The sequence below is a fragment of the Dendrobates tinctorius genome, unplaced genomic scaffold (assembly GCF_039654945.1).
Source record: "Dendrobates tinctorius isolate UK_male_01 unplaced genomic scaffold, ASM3965494v1 ptg000028l, whole genome shotgun sequence".
In the NCBI taxonomy this organism is placed as follows: Eukaryota; Metazoa; Chordata; class Amphibia; order Anura; family Dendrobatidae; genus Dendrobates; species Dendrobates tinctorius.
Window position 1 is genome coordinate 34,600,132 of NW_027361696.1, and position 20,063 is coordinate 34,620,194.

Consider the following 20,063-nt stretch of genomic DNA (forward strand, 5'->3'; position numbering starts at 1 on the left):
TAACGGCCCTGGCCATGCCTACTGGACCATACATCTGTTGTGAGGTGCACCTTTCCACTCACTGATTGTTTTAGTGCATGGATAATGCAGTCTTTCACATGCCGATGGAGGGCAAGGATGGCTTTGCGAGAAAAGAAGTGCCAACTGGGTAGGTCATAGCTTGGGACAGCGTAGGCCATGAGCTCTCGGAAAGCTTTGCTTTCAACCAAACGGAAGGGCATCATCTCTAATGAGATCAGTTTGGCAATGTAGGCGTTCAAAGCCAGTGTACGTGGATGAGAGAATGAGTACTTTCTTGTCCTACTGAGAGAGTCTGGTAGGGTGAGCTGCACTTGAGAGCTGCATATGGGGGAACTAGCATTGGACCGGACTGACTGAGAAGGGGTTGGTGATGGTGATGGTGTTGATGGCCTAGATTCAGTGTTTCCTCGCAAAAATATTGTGATTCCCTGACTGCTTTGGCCTAGCGACGACACCTCAACATTTCTTGATGGTGGTGTGCTTAGCAATGGCCTTACAGTGGGGGAAGCGATGGAGTGTTGCCGGCTACCTTCAGTTGGAGCAGGTGCACATGTGCTACCTGAGGTTTTGTAGTCCGTCCACGCTTGCAAGTTCATGTTGGTTAAATGTCTAAGCATGCAACTGGTATTCAAATTTCTTAGATTTTTCCCTCTGCTAAAGGTCCTTCGGCACCTCTTACAGATAACCTTTGCGTCATCAGTAGGATTTTGTTAAAAAAAATGGCACACTGCACTCTTCCTGCTATGGTACAAATTTTCAAGGCTTGCACGCTGTTCTAATTTGACCATCTGGCCAAGCTGTCCTGCAACTCTTTAAGTTTTCTTAACAAGTTTTTTGACAGCTATGGGCTTGCCGGATAACCGCTGCTGCGATGACGATGCCTGCTGCGGATCCTTCTCCTGTTCTGACCTATTTTCACCGGCACCCTCTTCCCCCATTGGATGCCAATCTGGGTCAACAACTGGGTCATCCATGACCTTGTCTTCAATGTCATCTGCACATTCCTCTGTACCTTCCTCTGTGTCACTGTGTAAGGTGGTATAGTATGCGGGAAGGGGCACCTGAATTTCATCAGGGTCTGATTCGGGCTCAGTAGACTACGAGGGCAATGTAGTGCTGTGGGTGAATGTACCATCATAATCATCTAGCAGTGGCTGTGCATCAGTGCACTCCATGTCAGATTCATCTTGGACTGGGGAATTCACGATTTGACTTGATAACCCAGGCATGGTATGTGAAAAGAGCTCCATGGAGTAATCTGAAGTGTGTACTGTGGCATCCTTCACTTTTGGTGTGGGTGAAGGACACAAGGAAAGGTGTTGTTCCTGACCAGAAGCCTGCACTGATGACTGTGTGCTTGCAGTTGTTGTAACTTCAAAACCTGTTCCTGAAGCTCCGGCTTTAAAAGCGGTTTACCTACTCCCAGAAAAGGGAAACTTAAAGGCCTTCTTGTGCCAGACAATGATGCAGGTTCAACACCTCCTTCCTTAGCTGCTATTGTGCTTTTCCCAGAACCAGCCGATGCACCACCTCCACCTTCAGTACCAGCTGCGCCCCCCCGCCCACGTCCGCGGCCTTTTCCACCATACTTCCTCATGTTTGGGAAAATGTACCAAAAAGACCAGCAGAGAAATGGTACTGTATGAGGAGCACACAGCTGTGTAAGGTGAAATATATTTTGGGAGTCACAGACGCTCACCCAGTATGTAATTGACCGTAATCCAACAAGCAGATATACAGTATTCTATCAGATGTGTACAGCTGTATACGTTGTTGGTGAAAATGTCAATCTCCATATATGTCTTTACGGAGTGTCACACACACGCTAACTCTGTGTAGATGTGCACTGACTGTAATAAGAACACCAGATATCCAATACTGTTTGATAATCGGACAGCAGTCAATACGTTGTCTGGAGAAATAGAAATGTCCGTATATGTATTTACGGGGAGTCACACACACACGCTGACTTTGTGGAGATGTGACCATAATAACTAAGAACACCAGATAGCCGATACTGTTTGAGAATCGGACAGCAGTCAATATGGTGTATGGAGAAATAGAAATGTCCGTATATGTATTTACGGAGTGTCACACACACACACTGACTCTGTGGAGATGTGACCGTAATAAAAAATACAGATATCCAATACTGTTTGAGAATTGGACATCTCTATATGGTGTATGTATGGAAAAACATACATGTTAATCTACGTGTATTTTTTACGGAGTCACACACATATAGCATGTATTTGTCCATGATACCAGCCATGGTAGTGTGTGAGGAGCGTACACCACTATACGGTGTGTGAAAAAATTTACGCTCAGTATCTACTGTGCAGAAAAAAAGGAATAAAAGGATTTTAGCTTTTAAAAAAGCAGTCTGCACAGCAGTGTGCAAACAGCAATGCAGCTATCAGGGAGCCTTATAAGGCTGCCTAGTCACCAACAGAGCTGCTGCACAAAAAAAGTGTGAAAAAATCAATGCTTGCTAACTGTGCAGAGAAAAGGAAAAAAAAATTTTTGCTTTTAAAAAAGGACTCTGCACAGCAGTGTGCAAACAGCAATGCAGCTATTAGGGAGCCTTATAAGGCAGCCTAATGACCAACAGAGCTGCTGCACCCAAATATATCCTCCCCTGTCACTGCACAGTTGTGTTTTACAGTGACATTCGCTATCAGCACAAGCAATTTGTTTTACTTTTTCCCTGCCTAAACACTCTCCCTATTGAGAACGATCAGCAGCAACCTCTCCCTATGCTAAGATCGGCAGAAGTAAGATGGCAGTCAGCGGTCACGGCCTTTTATAGGTACTGTGACGCCACACAAAGCCAGCCAATCACTTGAATGCCCTTCTCTAACATGGTAGGGGCTGCTGCCTACGTAATCGCGTTGCCCACAGTGTGCGTCCTTCATGTTTGGCTTAGAATAGGCGCTGGAAGGATTGTGGGAAACGCGACTTTGGCGCTCAAGTTGGCAACCTCATGGCCGACCTCACGCTATGGTTCGGTTTCGATCGGCGAAACCCGACTTTAGCAAAAGTCGACGGATTCTGAATTGGGCTGACCCGTTACGCTCTACTCTAGTTGAGAGCGTTAAACTAGAAGAAGAGGGGATGTGAAGAAAAATGTTAGACACGAACATGAAACCAGATATTATACTGATGAATGATATGAGGTGTGGCAAAGAAGATCCAAGAAAACTCAGAAGGGAGGTAAGAAAATGTCTAAAACAATCAACAGGGAGGAGATTGGAACAAAGCAAAATTCTTTAAAATGCATGCTCGCAAACGCCAGAAGCCTGACAAACAAGATGGAAGAACTAGAAGCAGAAATATCTACAGGTAACTATGACATAGTGGGAATAACCGAGACATGGTTAGATGAAAGCTATGACTGGGCAGTTAACTTACAGGGTTACAGTCTGTTTAGAAAGGATTGTAAAATTCAGAGAGAAGGAGGGGTTTGTCTTTATGTAAAGTCTTGTCTAAAGTCCACTATACAGTTGTGGTCAAAAGTATTGACACCCCTGCAATTCTGTCAGATAATACTCAGTTTCTTCCTGAAAATGATTGCAAACACAAATTCTTTGGTATTGTTATCTTCATTTAATTTGTCTTAAATGAAAAAAACACAAAAGAGAATGAAGCAAAAAGCAAAACATTGATCATTTCACACAAAACTCCAAAAATGGGCCAGACAAAAGTATTGGCACCCTCAGCCTAATACTTGGTTGCACAACCTTTAGCCAAAATAACTGCGACCTACCGCTTCCGGTAACCATCAATGAGTTTCTTAGAATGCTCTGCTGGAATTTTAGACCATTCTTCTTTGGCAAACTGCTCCAGGTCCCTGATATTTGAAGGGTGCCTTCTTCAAACTGCCATTTTTAGATCTCTCCACAGGTGTTCTATGGGATTCAGGTATGGACTCATTGCTGGCCACCTTAGAAGTCTCCAGTGCTTTCTCTCAAACCATTTTCTAGTGCTTTTGAAGTGTGTTTTGGTTCATTGTCCTGCTGGAAGACCCATGACCTCTGAGGGAGACCCAGCTTTCTCACACTGGGCCCTACATTATGCTGCAAAATTTGTTGGTAGTCTTCAGAATTCATAATGCCATGCACACGGTCAAGCAGTCCAGTGCCAGAGGCAGTAAAGCAACCCCAAAACATCAGGGAACCTCCGCCATGTTTGACTGTAGGGACCGTGTTCTTTTCTTTGAATGCCTCTTTTTTTCTCCTGTAAACTCTATGTTGATGCCTTTGCCAAAAAGCTCTACTTTTGTCTCATCTGACCAGAGAACATTCTTCCAAAACGTTTTAGGCTTTTTCAGGTAAGTTTTGGCAAACTCCAGCCTGGCTTTTTTATGTCTCGGGGTAAGAAGTGGGGTCTTCCTTGGTCTCCCACCAGACAGTCCCTTTTCATTCAGACGCCGACGGATAGTACGGGTTGACACTGTTGTACCCTCGGACTGCAGGGCGGCTTGAACTTGTTTGGATGTTAGTCGAGGTTCTTTATCTAAGATCCGCACAATCTTGTGTTGAAATCTCTTGTCAATTTTTCTTTTCCGTCCACATCTAGGGAGGTTAGCCACAGTGCCATGGGCTTTAAACTTCTTGATGACACTGCGCACGGTAGACACAGGAACATTCTGGTCTTTGGAGATGGACTTGTAGCCTTTAGATTGCTCATGCTTCCTCACAATTTGGTATCTCAAGTCCTCAGACAGTTCTTTGGTCGTCTTTCTTTTCTCCATGCTCAATGTGGTACACTCAAGGACACAGGACAGAGGTTGAGTCAACTTTAATCCATGTCAACTGGCTGAAAGTGTGATTTAGTTATTGCCAACACCTGTTAGGTGCCACAGGTAAGTTACAGGTGCTGTTAATTACACAAATTAGAGAAGCATCACATGATTTTTCGAACAGTGCCAATACTTTTGTCCACCCTCTTTTTTATGTTTGGTGTGTAATTATATCCAATTTGACTTTAGGATAATTCTTTTTGTGTTTTTTCATTTAAGACAAATTAAATGAACATAATAATAGTAAAGAATTTGTGTTTGCAATAATTTTCAGGAAGAAACTGAGTATTATCTGACAGAATTGCAGGGGTGTCAATACTTTTGGCCACAACTGTAAGGGAAGATATTAGCGAAGGGAATGAGGATGTCGAGTCCATATGGGTCGAAATACATGGAGGGAAAAATAGTAACAAAATTCTCTTTGGGGTCTGTTACAAACCCCCAAATATAACAGAAATCATGGAAAGTTTACTACTAAGGCAGACAGGTGAAGCTGCAACCCATAATGAGGTCCTTGTTATGGGGGACTTTAACTACCCGGATATTAACTGGGAAACAGAGACCTGTGAAACCCATAAAGGCAACAGGTTTCTGCTAATAGCCAAGAATTATTATCTTTCACAATTGGGGCAGAATCCAACCAGAGGAGCAGCACTTTTAGACCTAATACTATCTAATACACCTGACAGAATAACAAATCTGCAGGTCGCTGGGCATCTAGGAAATAGCGACCACAATATTGCACAGTTTCACTTGTCTTTCGCTAGGGGGACATGAAAAGGGAAAAGTATATGCACACAAATAGGGATCACCACAAAGATATGAAAAAAGTATCAATTTTATTAATGGACACAACAGACAGACACTTTGTGGTTAAAAACAATTAAAAAGTCTGAACAGCCAGACATTGATAACAAAACAAAGACAATGGGTCATTTTAATAAATAGTTAAATGCTATGGGTCCCAAGACCAACCATACAGTATAATGCCAGGTATCTGCTAGTTACCATAACCTAGGGTCTATCAAATCAATTGTTATGACAATCATGACCTCAAATCAAAAAAATACCATATTATCAATAACTACTATGGTTACATAGAAATTCTACATATACCATGGACAGAAAATTGAATGCTTATCATGCTGCCAACACAAATAAACATACATTAATAAATCCCTTTCCCTAGCGTGATATCACCTGGTTTCTGAGGATGAACAAGCTACCGGGTAGGTTACATGGGACCCCCAAACCCACACGTATCGACACAGTGATGTGTCTTTCTCAAGGTCAATGTGATGTTCTGTTGAAGTTCTTTATATACCTATCCAATTAGTAATCACTCTTACCAGCTGAGTTTCAGAGTGGGGGAAAAAGGTAGATCGGATCTGAGTTTAATGAAACAGCATCCTGCTCCCATCCGTGTGCAGGAGCTTATATCAAGATCATATACTGTATCACATCAATACATTCAAGCACAAGCACCAAAACATAAGGTGACGCATAGTGTGAACACGGCCACAGTTTGATGTGTCAAAAAACAATCTGGACACTGGCACAACATAACAGTAATAACAAACTTCATCTGTGCACTCAATATAATGCGCTAAAAGCGCTGCCATAAGATGACGCATAGTGTGAATAAGGTCACAATTTGATGTGTCAAAAAACAATCTGAACACTGGCACAACATAACAGTAATAATAAACTTTATCTGTGCACTCAATATAATGCGCTAAAAGCGCTACCATAAGATGACGCATAATGTGAATACAGCCACAAAATATATCTGTTCACTCAATACAACGACACCCAGATTTAATAACCCTTGCTAACACCATGGCTTAATGCGCTAAAAGCGCTACCATAAGATGACGCATAGTGTGAATCCGGCCACAATGTAATGTGTCAAAAAAGTCATCTTGACACTGACGCAGCATGACAGTAAAAATATATCTGTTCACTCAAAATAACGAGCCCCAGATCTAACAGCCCTTGCTAGCACCACGGTTTAGTGTGCTAAAAGTGCTACCATAAGATGACGCATAGTGTGAATACAGCCAGAGTTTAATGTGTCAAAGAATGGTCTAAACACTGGCACAGTATGGCAGTAAAAATATATCTGTTCACTCAATATTACGACACCCAGATTTAATAGCACTTACTAGCACCACTGCTTAATGCGCTAAAAGCGATACCATAAAATGACGCATAGTGTGAATGCAGCCGCAATATAATGTGTCAAGAAGTGGTCTATACACTGGCACATCATGACAATAAAAATATATCTATTCACTCAATATTCAGATTTAATAACCCTTGCTGGCACCACGGCTTAATGCGCTAAAGGCGCTACCATATAATGACGCATAGTGTGAATACAGCCACAATATAATGTGTCAAGAAATGGTCTATACACTGACACAGCATGACAGTGAAAATATATCTGTTCACTCAATATAACGATATCCAGATTTAGTAACCCTTGCTAGCACCACGGCTTAATGCGCAAAAAGCGCTACCATAAGATGACGCATAGTGTAAATACAGCCACAATTTAATGTGTCAAAAAGTGGTCTTGACACCAGCACAGCATAACAGTAAAAATATATATCTGTTCACTCATTATAATGACACCCAGATTTAATGGCCCTTACTAGCACCACGGCTTAATGCGCTCAAAGCGCTACCATAAGATGACGCATAGTGTGAATACAACCACAATGTAATGTGTCAAAAAGTGGTCTAGACACTGGCACAGTATGGCAGTAAAAATATATCTGTTCACTCAATATTACGACACCCAGATTTAATAGCACTTACTAGCACCACTGCTTAATGCGCTAAAAGCGATACCATAAAATGACGCATAGTGTGAATGCAGCCGCAATATAATGTGTCAAGAAGTGGTCTATACACTGGCACATCATGACAATAAAAATATATCTATTCACTCAATATTCAGATTTAATAACCCTTGCTGGCACCACGGCTTAATGCGCTAAAGGCGCTACCATATAATGACGCATAGTGTGAATACAGCCACAATATAATGTGTCAAGAAATGGTCTATACACTGACACAGCATGACAGTGAAAATATATCTGTTCACTCAATATAACGATATCCAGATTTAGTAACCCTTGCTAGCACCACGGCTTAATGCGCAAAAAGCGCTACCATAAGATGACGCATAGTGTAAATACAGCCACAATTTAATGTGTCAAAAAGTGGTCTTGACACCAGCACAGCATAACAGTAAAAATATATATCTGTTCACTCATTATAATGACACCCAGATTTAATGGCCCTTACTAGCACCACGGCTTAATGCGCTCAAAGCGCTACCATAAGATGACGCATAGTGTGAATACAACCACAATGTAATGTGTCAAAAAGTGGTCTAGACACTGGCACAACATGACAGTAAAAATATATCTGTTCACACAACATAACACCCAGACCCAGTAGCCCTTGCTAGAAGCTCCACGAAAATATAGGGAAAATCATATATAGTCACCAGGTTATTCAAATCAGATATAATTGTGAAGTCTACTTGTTTATATGTTCATAATTTATCTTGATGAAATCAAGCACCCTCCTATATTTTAAGTCACTCAGAAACCAGGCTCTGATATCACGCCATATAGATATAGACTTAACAGGGTTACTTAGCTAATCCTGAAGAAGCTAACCATCTGCACGAAATTCTCCTGCAGATGTTGATGACCAACATATTAAGACACAGAGCATTTGAGTCAGACATGAACATGAGTTATTTTAGTATCAAAGGTACATCCATATGAAGTTCCAATATAATACAAGGACTAGACCACAACTTGTGTACCATCAATAAGCATCACAAGATAATTAGTCTTAAGTGTCCAAATATTATCCAAGATGTAACGAATTGGTGGTTGTTCTATCCCAATCAACTTCATCATCACGTATCTTTCAGAAGGTATTCTCCCAGATTTGGATCCCAGTCCTAGAGCCCTACGGACAAAACAAAAGAAAAGAAAGGAAAACGTCATGGGGCTGGGGGTTCACGGGAGGAATCAGTGTATCTAGACCAACTGTAGACTGGTCATCAAAGGAGATAAGAAGATAGTAAGTTAACTCTCTTTGTAGAACCCTGTATACAGCAGCTCTTCATTTAAACCCCCTGGAGCCAAGCTTTTGAGTTCAAAGATCCATCTGGCTTCACGCCTCAATAGCTCATTTGTAATTTTACCTCCCCTGATGCTTGTCTGAACTCCTTCCAGCCCCATGACTCGAAGGGACTTTGGACTACCACCATGACATTCCAAAAAATGAGCTGCCACAGACGTGATCTGTTTTTCTTTAGTTTTATCAACTCTAGCCGTGGCTATATTAGAGAGATGTTGTTGAACTCTCCTGCGCAACTCTTGTGTGGTTTGACCCACATACACCTTATTACAACCACAAACCAGTGCATAGACCAAATTGCGCGAACGACAATTGAAATATGCCCTAGACTGGACCTGTATAGGTATACCTGGTATTGAAAGCCCCCTAGTCGCAATCATCAGTGGGCATACTGTACAATTACCACAAGGGAATGATCCCTTGTTGGAATTACCACATCTGATTTTGGTTTTGGAACGTCTGAAATGGCTATTCGTAAGGTAGTCCTTAAGGTTTGTTGCTCTCCTTGCTATCATCCTAGGCCTCTCAGAGATAAAATTCTTTAGTTTATTCTCACTACAAAGAATATCCCAATTGTTGTTCAAAATTCTATAAATATCACCCCATTGATTATTAAATTTGGTTATTAAATTTATTGTGCTTGGATTAGTTCTCACCCTAGGTCTCAGGGTGTCTTCTCTCATGCAGTTCCTTGAATATTGATACGCTCTAGACACCGTATTTCGTGGATAACCACGTTCCAGGAAACGCTCCGTTAGAGCACGAGATTCTTTTTGGAAATCCTCCAGCCGACTGCAGTTCCTCCTTAATCGTAAAAACTGTCCCTTCGGGATCCCATTACGCAGGTGGGCTGGGTGAAAACTCTTGTAATGAAGAAAGTTATTCGTCGCTGTACTCTTCTGATGAAGTGTCGTGTTTATCTTATTATCTTGAATCATAACTTTCAAGTCAAGGAAATTCACCGAGCTGTTGGAAACACAGGAGGTTAAACGTATATTCCAGCTGTTGTTATTAAGTTCCTCAACAAAAGAATCAAATTCTACCCTCGAGCCTGTCCATAGGATGAGGATATCATCAATAAAGCGGTACCATCCATGCACATGGCACTGGAAGGCTGATTTTGTCCGCACTTGAGTATTTTCCCACCATCCCATGTACAGATTCGCATACGATGGTGCACATCTGGCACCCATAGCGGTACCCGAGACTTGCCTATAAAAAACTCTATCAAAAATGAAATAGTTTTTTTCAAGTACTTCCCTCAAAAGATCCAAAACAAAGGTATCATGTCCCCTGTGCCCTGTTGAGAACAAATCCAAAAAATACTCTACAGCCGAAATACCTATGTCATGCTTTATGCTCGTGTATAATGCCTCGACATCTAAAGTTGCCAGAAGGATGTGGTCCGGAAGTTCCAAGGGTTCCAGGCACTGGATAAGATGTGCCGAGTCACGAATGTAAGAGTCCAGTCACTGTACTATAGGCTGCAAGAAAAAGTCAACATATACACATGACCTTTCGTATAATCCTCCTATACCCGACACAATCGGTCTCCCAGGTGGTTTTTGCAGGGATTTGTGAACTTTGGGCACCATGTAAAATGTTGGTACTGCTGGATGTTTTACTGTTAGAAAGTCCTTCTCTTTTTTATCTATTATCCCATATTGATATGCCCTACAGAGTAGTCTATCTAGATGAGATTTGAAAATCTCTGTGGGATCAGAGGGAAGGGCTTGATAATGTTGAATATTAGTCAATTGTCGCCTGGCCTCATCCATATACATATCCTTAGGCCATAGGACCAAATTTCCCCCTTTGTCAGCCTGCTTGATCTCAAATGTATCATTATTCCTTAAAGCAGATAGCGCCCTCCTCTCTCCCTTTGAAAAGTTATTATGACCATGTTTATTTAGTTTTAATTTTTGAATGTCTCTACTAGTCTTCTCAAAGAAGATTTGTATGGCTGGGAAGAGTGCAAATGAGGGAGTTGCCTGAGAAGGCAACCTACCTGTAAATTTTCGCCTCCCATCATTATGTTCATTTTCTTCCAAGAGATCAAGGAGGTCCCGAAGTACTTGTCTATCATTATCAGATACATCATTAATTTTTGACGGATTTTGATATAGCATTTTAAAAGTCAGCTGCCTACAAAAGAGGAAAAGATCTTTAGTCAGTTCAAACTTATCCAGCATGTTCATAGGTGAAAATGAAAGACCCTTTAACAGTACTGACCTCTCCATGGTTGACAACACATATGAAGTAAGATTAATGATCCTCAACTCACCCAGTGCCATGTCTTGTTCTGGCCCCTGCTGATTATGCTCTCCCATCACCGTCGGTTGTTGTGTCGAGTCACTCGCTTGAAGCTCGGTGACCACTCTCTGTATCGTCCCATATTCTTCTTGCGTCTTGGTGTGTTTCCTTCTGCCCCGTCTGTGCCGCTTTCGCGGTCGCTCGTGTCTGAGGATAAAAAATCACTAGAGGCGTAGTTGGACTTGTCTACCAGTTCCTCCCTTCTCTTGGTCTGTTGTTTATAGCCACTTCTATTGCGTTTATTTCCATGATGTGTCCATCTATACGCCTTCTGATCCTCATAGTCCATTTTATCCCTATGGAATTTGGACTTTTTACCTCGTATGATGTCTTTTTCAAATTTATCTATGTTCACTTTTAATCGCTCCTTAAATGGATCAACCTTCTCTCTTTTATCATAGGTAGCAAGAGTATTTTCTTTAGTCCTAATTTCATCCTTTAACCGAGAAAGGAGAACCCGGTCATGCTCTATTAACATGTCCATTATTAAAAAAGAGCATTTTTGAAGGCCCTGCTCCCATGTTGTCCTGAAGTCTGGGGCTACTTCCCAAGCAGGGAAGATCTGCACCCTCAATCCTCGAGGTACTAAATTTAATTTCTTGTACTCCTCTAGTGTTTTGGCATTCCAAATTGTCTTAGTAAGATTTTTATGCAAATTGGTAATGTCCGAAGTTAAACCCAAAAAACCGTCATCATTATTTGCACCAATCCCAGAAACAGTATCCACTGAATCAAATATATCTGTCACTTGCTTCCCCCAAGCTAACTCTCTGGTATTTAAATCCATAATCAATAATAATCCAAAATGTGCCTCCGTTTAAGAAAGACTAACCACTGCAGAAAGCCACAAAAACCAATGTCTGACAAGATATAGAGTAAACGGGCACCAACCACAATATCAGTTTAGGTGGGATCACCTGGTGCATATAAATGGATTAGAGCACATGAAAAGGGAAAAGTATATGCACACAAATAGGGATCACCACAAAGATATGAAAAAAGTATCAATTTTATTAATGGACACAACAAACAGACACTTTGTGGTTAAAAACAATTAAAAAGTCTGAACAACCAGACATTGATAACAAAACAAAGACAATGGGTCATTTTAATAAATAGTTAAATGCTATGGGTCCCAAGACCAACCATACAGTATAATGCCAGGTATCTGCTAGTTACCATAACCTAGGGTCTATCAAATCAATTGTTATGACAATCATGACCTCAAATCAAAAAAATACCATATTATCAATAACTACTATGGTTACATAGAAATTCTACATATACCATGGACAGAAAATTGAATGCTTATCATGTTGCCAACACAAATAAACAGACATTAATAAGTCCCTTTCCCTAGCATGATATCACCTGGTTTCTGAGGATGAACAAGCTACCGGGTAGGTTAGGCCTCTTTCACACATCAGGTTTTCTGCTTCAGGCGCGATCCGGCGCTTTTGACTAAAACCGGATCCGTCGAAATACAATGCCGGATCCGGTTTCCCCCCCATTGACTTGCATTAGAGCCGGATCGAGCCGGATGGCCATGCGTTTCATCCGATTTTCGCCGGATCCGGCAATGTGACGCGATCCGGCGTCTGGAAAAAACGGTGACTGTAACGTTTTTTGTATCCGTCGAAAAAGCCGGACACGCCGGATCCGGCGTGTCCGGCTTTTTCATACAATGAAAGCCTATGAGCGCCGCAATGCGCCGGATCCGGCGACAGCCGGATCCGGTGGCCGGATCCGTTTTTTTTGGTCTGAGCATGCTCAGTAGCTCTGCCCACAGGACATATATAAAAGCAAGACAATGGGACCCTCAGCCACACCCAACATGCCACCCAAGCCAAGAACCAGGAGCAGGAGAAGGCAGCAGACATCTGCAGCAGCAGCACCATCAGCACCACCCCAAATGGAGCAGCATGCTGAACAACGGGAGGGGAGTCCAGCAGCAGATGAGAGACGGTAATTATCAAATCCCCCATTCCTCCAAACTAGGGCTATGGAATATCAAGATATTCATTGGCCCTTTGTTTCTCTTTATTCAACAGCCGCCCAATAGATGCAGCAGCAGCAGCAGCAGCAGCAATGGCAGCAGCAGAAACACCACCCACAGCCATGGAGTCTGGCCATGAGGAAGACAGCACATCTTCTGGGAGCCCTCCCTCGCATCGTCAGCGTTTGACGGTAAGTTTTTATTTCCAAAATCCATCATCTCTGTAATATATGTGTATTCATTGCCTTTTATTTCAAAACAGGAATCACAAGATGAAGAGGAGCTCCCAGAAGAAGAAGGAAGGGGTGGACAGACACTTGCAGTGGGCTCACAATTGGTAAGTTTTTTGCATCAAACGCAGAAACACAACATCACACTACACACAACACATAGAAAACAATGTTCTGCAGACCACACACAGCAAACAAATGCCTACATCCAAAGACATAACATTTTTTGTTTTCTTCTCTAGTCTTCCCAATCTGGTGCTCGGCCAAGAGGTCCTCGCAGTGCCTCCCAGGGTCGTCGGCGACAGCAACGCGGCGGTCACCAGCGTGTAAGTATAAATATTTTTGCTTTGTTTTTTTTGCACTTTTTATTTCATTTCTTTTGTGGAGGCTAATTATGTTATTTTTGTCTTTTTCTTTAACAGCCTTCACAGCGTGCTCCCGACTCTGACGGTGAGGATGGAGGGATTGATGTCGACCGCCTCATCGATCTCGTCAGAGAAAGGGAGCCGCTCTGGAATATGGCTGACCGACGCCACGCTGACCTGATCGTTACCCGACGACTCTGGGAGGAAATCTGTTCGCTCCTTGTGGACCGCTGGGAGGACCTCGAAGCTCGGGCCCAGATTAAAGAGCGTAAGTATATACAGTACCGGTTGCTTGATTTAAACCTGTGTTTCCCGAACTCCAGTCCTCGTGGTCCCCACGGATCATGTGTTCAGGATTTCTATTTACTTTGGAAATCCTGAAAACATGACCCCTGGGGACCATGAGGACTGGAGTTTGGGAAACACTGATGTTGTATACTAACCACTTTGTCCTTTCTCGTTTCAGGGGAGAGAATTGTGAAGCGGTGGCGGTCTGTGAGGGATCGTTTCAAGAAGGAGTTCAATAAAGAGATGCGGGCCCCGAGTGGATCTGGAGGACGCAGGAGCAAGTACAAGTACGCACGAGCCCTGTCGTTCCTCCGGGAGACAATGCTCACCAGAAGGTAAATATTACACACCACATGTGACAAAAAAATGTTTAGATGTAACTTTTTTTTTTCAGCCAGGGCCATACCATGTCACTATTTTAATTGTTTTTTTTTTCTCTTTATTCCACAGCACGGTGAGCAGCACTCGGGAGCCTGCACGATTGGACCCTTCTGAGGCGATCCCTGAGGAGACCGGCACCGAGGGAGACTTCGACCGCCCCGGTACATCTGCACCTTCCCAGCCTTCCCACACATTGGACCCATCAGTCCCATCCACCAGCACAGGAGCATCGTGGCCGCCTACATTACATGAAGCTGCTGGTGAGGAGATCGCTTTCCCTTTACCCCACCCTTCTGCCCCTGCCACCTCTAGTACACCTGCGGGTACTGGGCGGCAGCGGCAGAGGGGTCAGGAAAAGACTTATGCGCCAGAGTTCTTGCATCTGAATGCATCTTTCCAGAACTGTCTAAAAGTCTTGTCAGAGCAAATCTCCGCAGGCTATCAGCAGATCAACTCCAGCATTCTGGAGGTGAAGACACTTCTGCAAACCATGCATTCAGAAGCAAGATCTTCGCCAAACCACACCTTTTTCAGGTCTGTTGTGGAGCGCATGGAAACACTCTCTCCTGCCCAGCAGATGCATGTAATGCATTCATGCCACGCTGCTCTCCAGCAAGTTACCTCCCAACCTCCTCCTCCCACCACAGTAGTTCCTCCACCTGCACCCCCTCCAGCCACTTTCCATCCTCCCCCTCCTATTACATACCATCCACCTCCCCAGCACCATCCACCTCCCCAGCACCATCAACCTCCACAGCACCAGCAACCTCCCCAGTACCAGCAACCTCCCCAGTACCAGCAACCTCCCCAGTACCAGCAACCTCCCCAGTACCAACCTCCCCTGTACCTGCAAACTCCCCAGTACCAGCAACCTCCCCAGTACCAGACATCTCCCCACTTCCAGCAACCTGCCCCGTACCAGACATCTCCCCACTTCCAGCAACCTGCCCCGTACCAGACATCTCCCCACTTCCAGCAACCTGCCCCGTACCAAACTCCTTCCCCATACAACTTGCCATCAACATCATCTGCTCCTACAGTCCCTGCCCAACCCTCCACTCCACCACCCACCACCTCTTCTGCTTCCCACATGTCCACCCATTCTGTAGTTTTTTCCACACCTTCACCTCTAACTGTTCCTTCCCCACCACGATCCCAGTCCTCTCTCCACACTCCCAGTGTCGAAGTGTCCCGCAGCCCCTACAGCAGTATTTCCACCACACACTACACAGATTTATAATGTGTGTATTTAAATAAAAATGACCAGTTTTATGGTTTCAGTTTTATAGTTTCAAAGTTTTATTAAACAAGCTTATTAAAATTTTAAAAAAGTTTACTAAAAAAAACATTTTTCAATAAAAGTTAAATTATTTTACACTGGTTGTCTGTCATTTCTTTCTGCGGCGAAAAAGGTTAAATACAGGGTATTTAAAAGGTGAAATGGTATTCAAAACTAGGTATATAACTGTGGGTAAATTTTAGCTTTTTGCCACAGTTGTGTTCCTGGTTGTGTTTGAAGCAAAGTATTTCACCTAAAAAGTTGTGTTTATTGTTGGTGATTTCCTAACAATGTACACAACTTTTGTTAAAAGGTGAAATACTTTGAATAAAACACAACCAGGTACACACCTGTGGCCTAAAGCTAAAAATAGAGACCTTGACAAGATAGCCAACTTTGGTTGGCAAAGGTATATACTGTTGGTACAGAAGGTACACAAGTTTGGTTGGGCACAAATCTTTCACACTCTGTCATCCTGCCAGTGTACTCTGCCTTGAGGTGACATAAAGTATAGTGCAAAATTGTCCCTCATTACTGAAACCGTCACAGAACTTCTAGTGGTAATGTCATGGTAATCTTGCAAGGTGGTTTCTTCAGAGGTGTCCTCAATGGAAATGGGTTCCTTGCAGATAACAAAATTGTGGAGTACCACGCACGCTTTGATCACCTCGTCCACAGTTTCTGTCTTGAGGTTGATCGCAGTCAATAGGACCCGCCATTTGGCTGTCAGAATACCAAAGGTACATTCAACCATTCTTCTTGCTCTTGTGAGGCGGTAATTAAAAATGCATTTTGGTCTTGTCAATCCTCTGCTAGAGTACGGTTTCAAAAGGTGTTCTGACAGCTGGAAGGCTTCATCCCCTACACAGACAAATGGCATAGGTGGACCAGATGTTTGCGGCAGCGGTCTAGGTGGTGGGAACTGGAAGGTGTTTCCATACAGTTTACGCCCCATGGCAGACAGTTTGAAAACTTTAGAGTCATTGGAGCGGCCATAGGCCCCAATATCAACCGCAATAAATTTGTATTCCGCGTCAGCGATGGCCATGAGGACAATTGAAAAATATTTCTTGTAATTGAAATATTCCGATCCCGATCCAGCTGGCTTTACAATGCGGATATGTTTCCCGTCCACAGCGCCCAAGCAGTTGGGAAACTGACATATCTGTTGAAACTTGTCAGCAATTTCAATCCACCTCTCTGTTGTGGGCTCTGGTAAAAGCTCTTCAGCTAAGGAGTCCCACAGTGCACGGCATGTGTACTTCACTATTCCAGATATGGTGGAAATCCCGAGTCTGTACTGGAAATGCAGTGACGAAAGGGATCCTCCAGTTGCAAGAAATCTGTGGGGAATTAAAAAACAATAAATTAGTTTTAAATCACAGCATTACATACCAAAACTGAGCTATAACACTTGGAGATACAAACTACAACCAACAAGATTGCAGTGAAAGTGTGCTCTGATGCGATCACATCCAATAAATGTGGCTTACCTTAAAGTCACCATCAGACGCTCTGTGGGTGAAACAGAGAAGCGGCAATAGGTGTCCGCTTTTCTTATGAGGTGTGCAATGCGCTCCACCAAGTAATCAAAATTCTCCATTTTCATCCTAACATATCCAAAAAATTTATCCGGGTTTCGTCGAAGGTCCATGCAGAGTGTAGAATAGACCCCACGCGTCATTCTCTTGGCTGTGATGGGGTGGATCCACAAACTTCGTCTACGATGCCTGATGCACTGCTGTCTCGCTCTCTCCTTCTCCAGAACAATCACCCTCAAACGATTTGCCTCCGCTATAAAATCCGCCAAATTCTTCAAAATATTTCCAATGACAACATCCATCTTCGCCAATAACTTGCTCTTCTCTCCAACCTGCACTTTCTCCTCTACAACCTGTCAAAGAAGGGCTGTAGGAACATGCTATATATAGTTTTCCAGTAGCCAATCCCGTTCGGAAGGCCACAAGGGTCAATTTTAAAAACCGGATCCGGCGTAATCCGGAGAAAAACGGATAGAAAAACGGATGAACCGGATGAGACGGATCCGGTTTTGTCTGTCAAGAAAAAGACGGATCCGGCAGAAAAACGGATCCGTCACATCCGGTTTTACTAAACATTTGCCAGATCCGGCGTTCCGGCACGACGCCGGATCGCGCCTGACGCCGAAAACCTGAAGTGTGAAAGTAGCCTAACATGGGACCCCCAAACCCACGCGTATCGACACAGTGATGTGTCTTTCTCAAGGTCAGTGTGATGTTCTGTTGAAGTCCTTTATATACCTATCCAATTAGTAATCACTCTTACCAGCTGAGTTTCAGAGTGGGGGAGAAAGGTAGATCGGATCTGAGTTTAATGAAACAGCATCCTGCTCCCATCCGTGTGCAGGAGCTTATATCAAGATCATATATCACATCAATACATTCAAGCACAAGCACCAAAACATAAGGTGACGCATAGTGTGAATAAGGCCACAGTTTGATGTGTCAAAAAACAATCTGGACACTGGCACAACATAGCAGTAATAATAAACTTTATCTGTGCACTCAATATAATGCGCTAAAAGCACTACCATAAGATGACGCATAGTGTGAATAAGGTCACAATTTGATGTGTCAAAAAATAATCTGAACACTGGCACAACATAACAGTAATAATAAACTTTATCTGTGCACTCAATATAATGCGCTAAAAGCGCTACCATAAGATGACGCATAGTGTGAATAAGGTCACAATTTGATGTGTCAAAAAATAATCTGAACACTGGCACAACGTAACAGTAATAATAAACTTTATCTGTGCACTCAATATAATGCGCTAAAAGCGCTACCATAAGATGAAGCATAGTGTGAATAAGGTCACAATTTGATGTGTCAAAAAATAATCTGGACACTGTCACAACATAACAGTAATAATAAACTTCATCTGTGCACTCAATATAATGCGCTAAAAGCGCTACCATAAGATGACGCATAGTGTGAATAAGGTCACAATTTGATGTGTCAAAAAATAATGTGAACACTGGCACAACATAACAGTAATAATAAACTTTATCTGTGCACTCAATATAATGCGCTAAAAGCGCTACCATAAGATGATGCATAGTGTGAATAAGGTCACAATTTGATGTGTCAAAAAATAATCTGAACACTGGCACAACATAACAGTAATAATAAACTTTATCTGTGCACTCAATATAATGCGCTAAAAGCGCTACCATAAGATGACGCATAGTGTGAATAAGGTCACAATTTGATGTGTCAAAAAATAATCTGAACACTGGCACAACATAACAGTAATAATAAACTTTATCTGTGCACTCAATATAATGCGCTAAAAGCGCTGCCATAAGATGATGCATAGTGTGAATAAGGTCACAATTTGATGTGTCAAAAAATAATCTGAACACTGGCACAACATAACAGTAATAATAAACTTTATCTGTGCACTCAATATAATGCGCTAAAAGCGCTACCATAAGATGACGCATAGTGTGAATAAGGTCACAATTTGATGTGTCAAAAAATAATCTGAACACTGGCACAACATAACAGTAATAATAAACTTTATCTGTGCACTCAATATAATGCGCTAAAAGCGCTACCATAAGATGAAGCATAGTGTGAATAAGGTCACAATTTGATGTGTCAAAAAATAATGTGAACACTGGCACAACATAACAGTAATAATAAACTTTATCTGTGCACTCAATATAATGCGCTAGGGGGACATGTCAGGGAGTCACAAAAACACTGAACTTTAGGAAGGCAAAGTTTGACCATCTTAGAGATGCCCTTAATCTGGTTGACTGGGACAATATCCTCAGAAATAAGAATATAGAAAATAAATGGGAAATGTTTAAGAACATCCTTAATAGGCACTGTAAGCGGTTAATACCTTGTGGAAATAAAAGGACAAGAAATAGTAAAAACCCATTGTGGCTAAACAAAGAAGTAAGAGGGGCAATTAACAGTAAAAAGAAAGTATTTAAACTAATAAAGCAGGATGGCACCGTTGAAGCTCTAAAATACTATAAGGAGAAAAATTCTTTATCTAAAAAAAATAATTAAAGCTGCCAAAAAGGAAACAGAGAAGCACATTGCTAAGGAGAGTAAAACTAATCCCAAGCTGTTCTTCAACTATATCAATAGTTAAAGGAATCAAAAGTGAAAGTGTAGGCCCATTAAAAAATTGTGAGGAAAGTATGGTTGTAGATGATGAG

General features: G+C 42.4%; 2 protein-coding genes across 2 annotated transcripts in view; both read right to left on the minus strand.

The window, feature by feature from the left end:
- The window catches only part of LOC141084885 (phospholipase A2 inhibitor gamma subunit B-like), a 51,567-nt gene that overhangs the window by 10,630 nt on the left and 20,874 nt on the right, over nt 1-20,063 (minus strand). The gene's annotated exons all lie outside the window — the stretch shown is intronic.
- Nucleotides 8,828-11,193, minus strand: LOC141085285 (uncharacterized). The gene is made up of 3 exons (XM_073570563.1): nt 11,001-11,193; nt 10,335-10,476; nt 8,828-9,958 (listed from the first exon to the last, which is right to left on the minus strand). Exon 3 carries the CDS (start codon nt 9,928-9,930, stop codon nt 8,938-8,940), a length of 993 nt encoding a protein of 330 aa, XP_073426664.1. The 5' UTR covers nt 9,931-9,958; nt 10,335-10,476; nt 11,001-11,193; the 3' UTR covers nt 8,828-8,937.

Bases quoted from the DNA above. Each gene is read 5' to 3' on its own strand.
- LOC141085285 (XM_073570563.1), bottom strand. From the start codon at position 9,930: ATGATTCAAGATAATAAGATAAACACGACACTTCATCAGAAGAGTACA.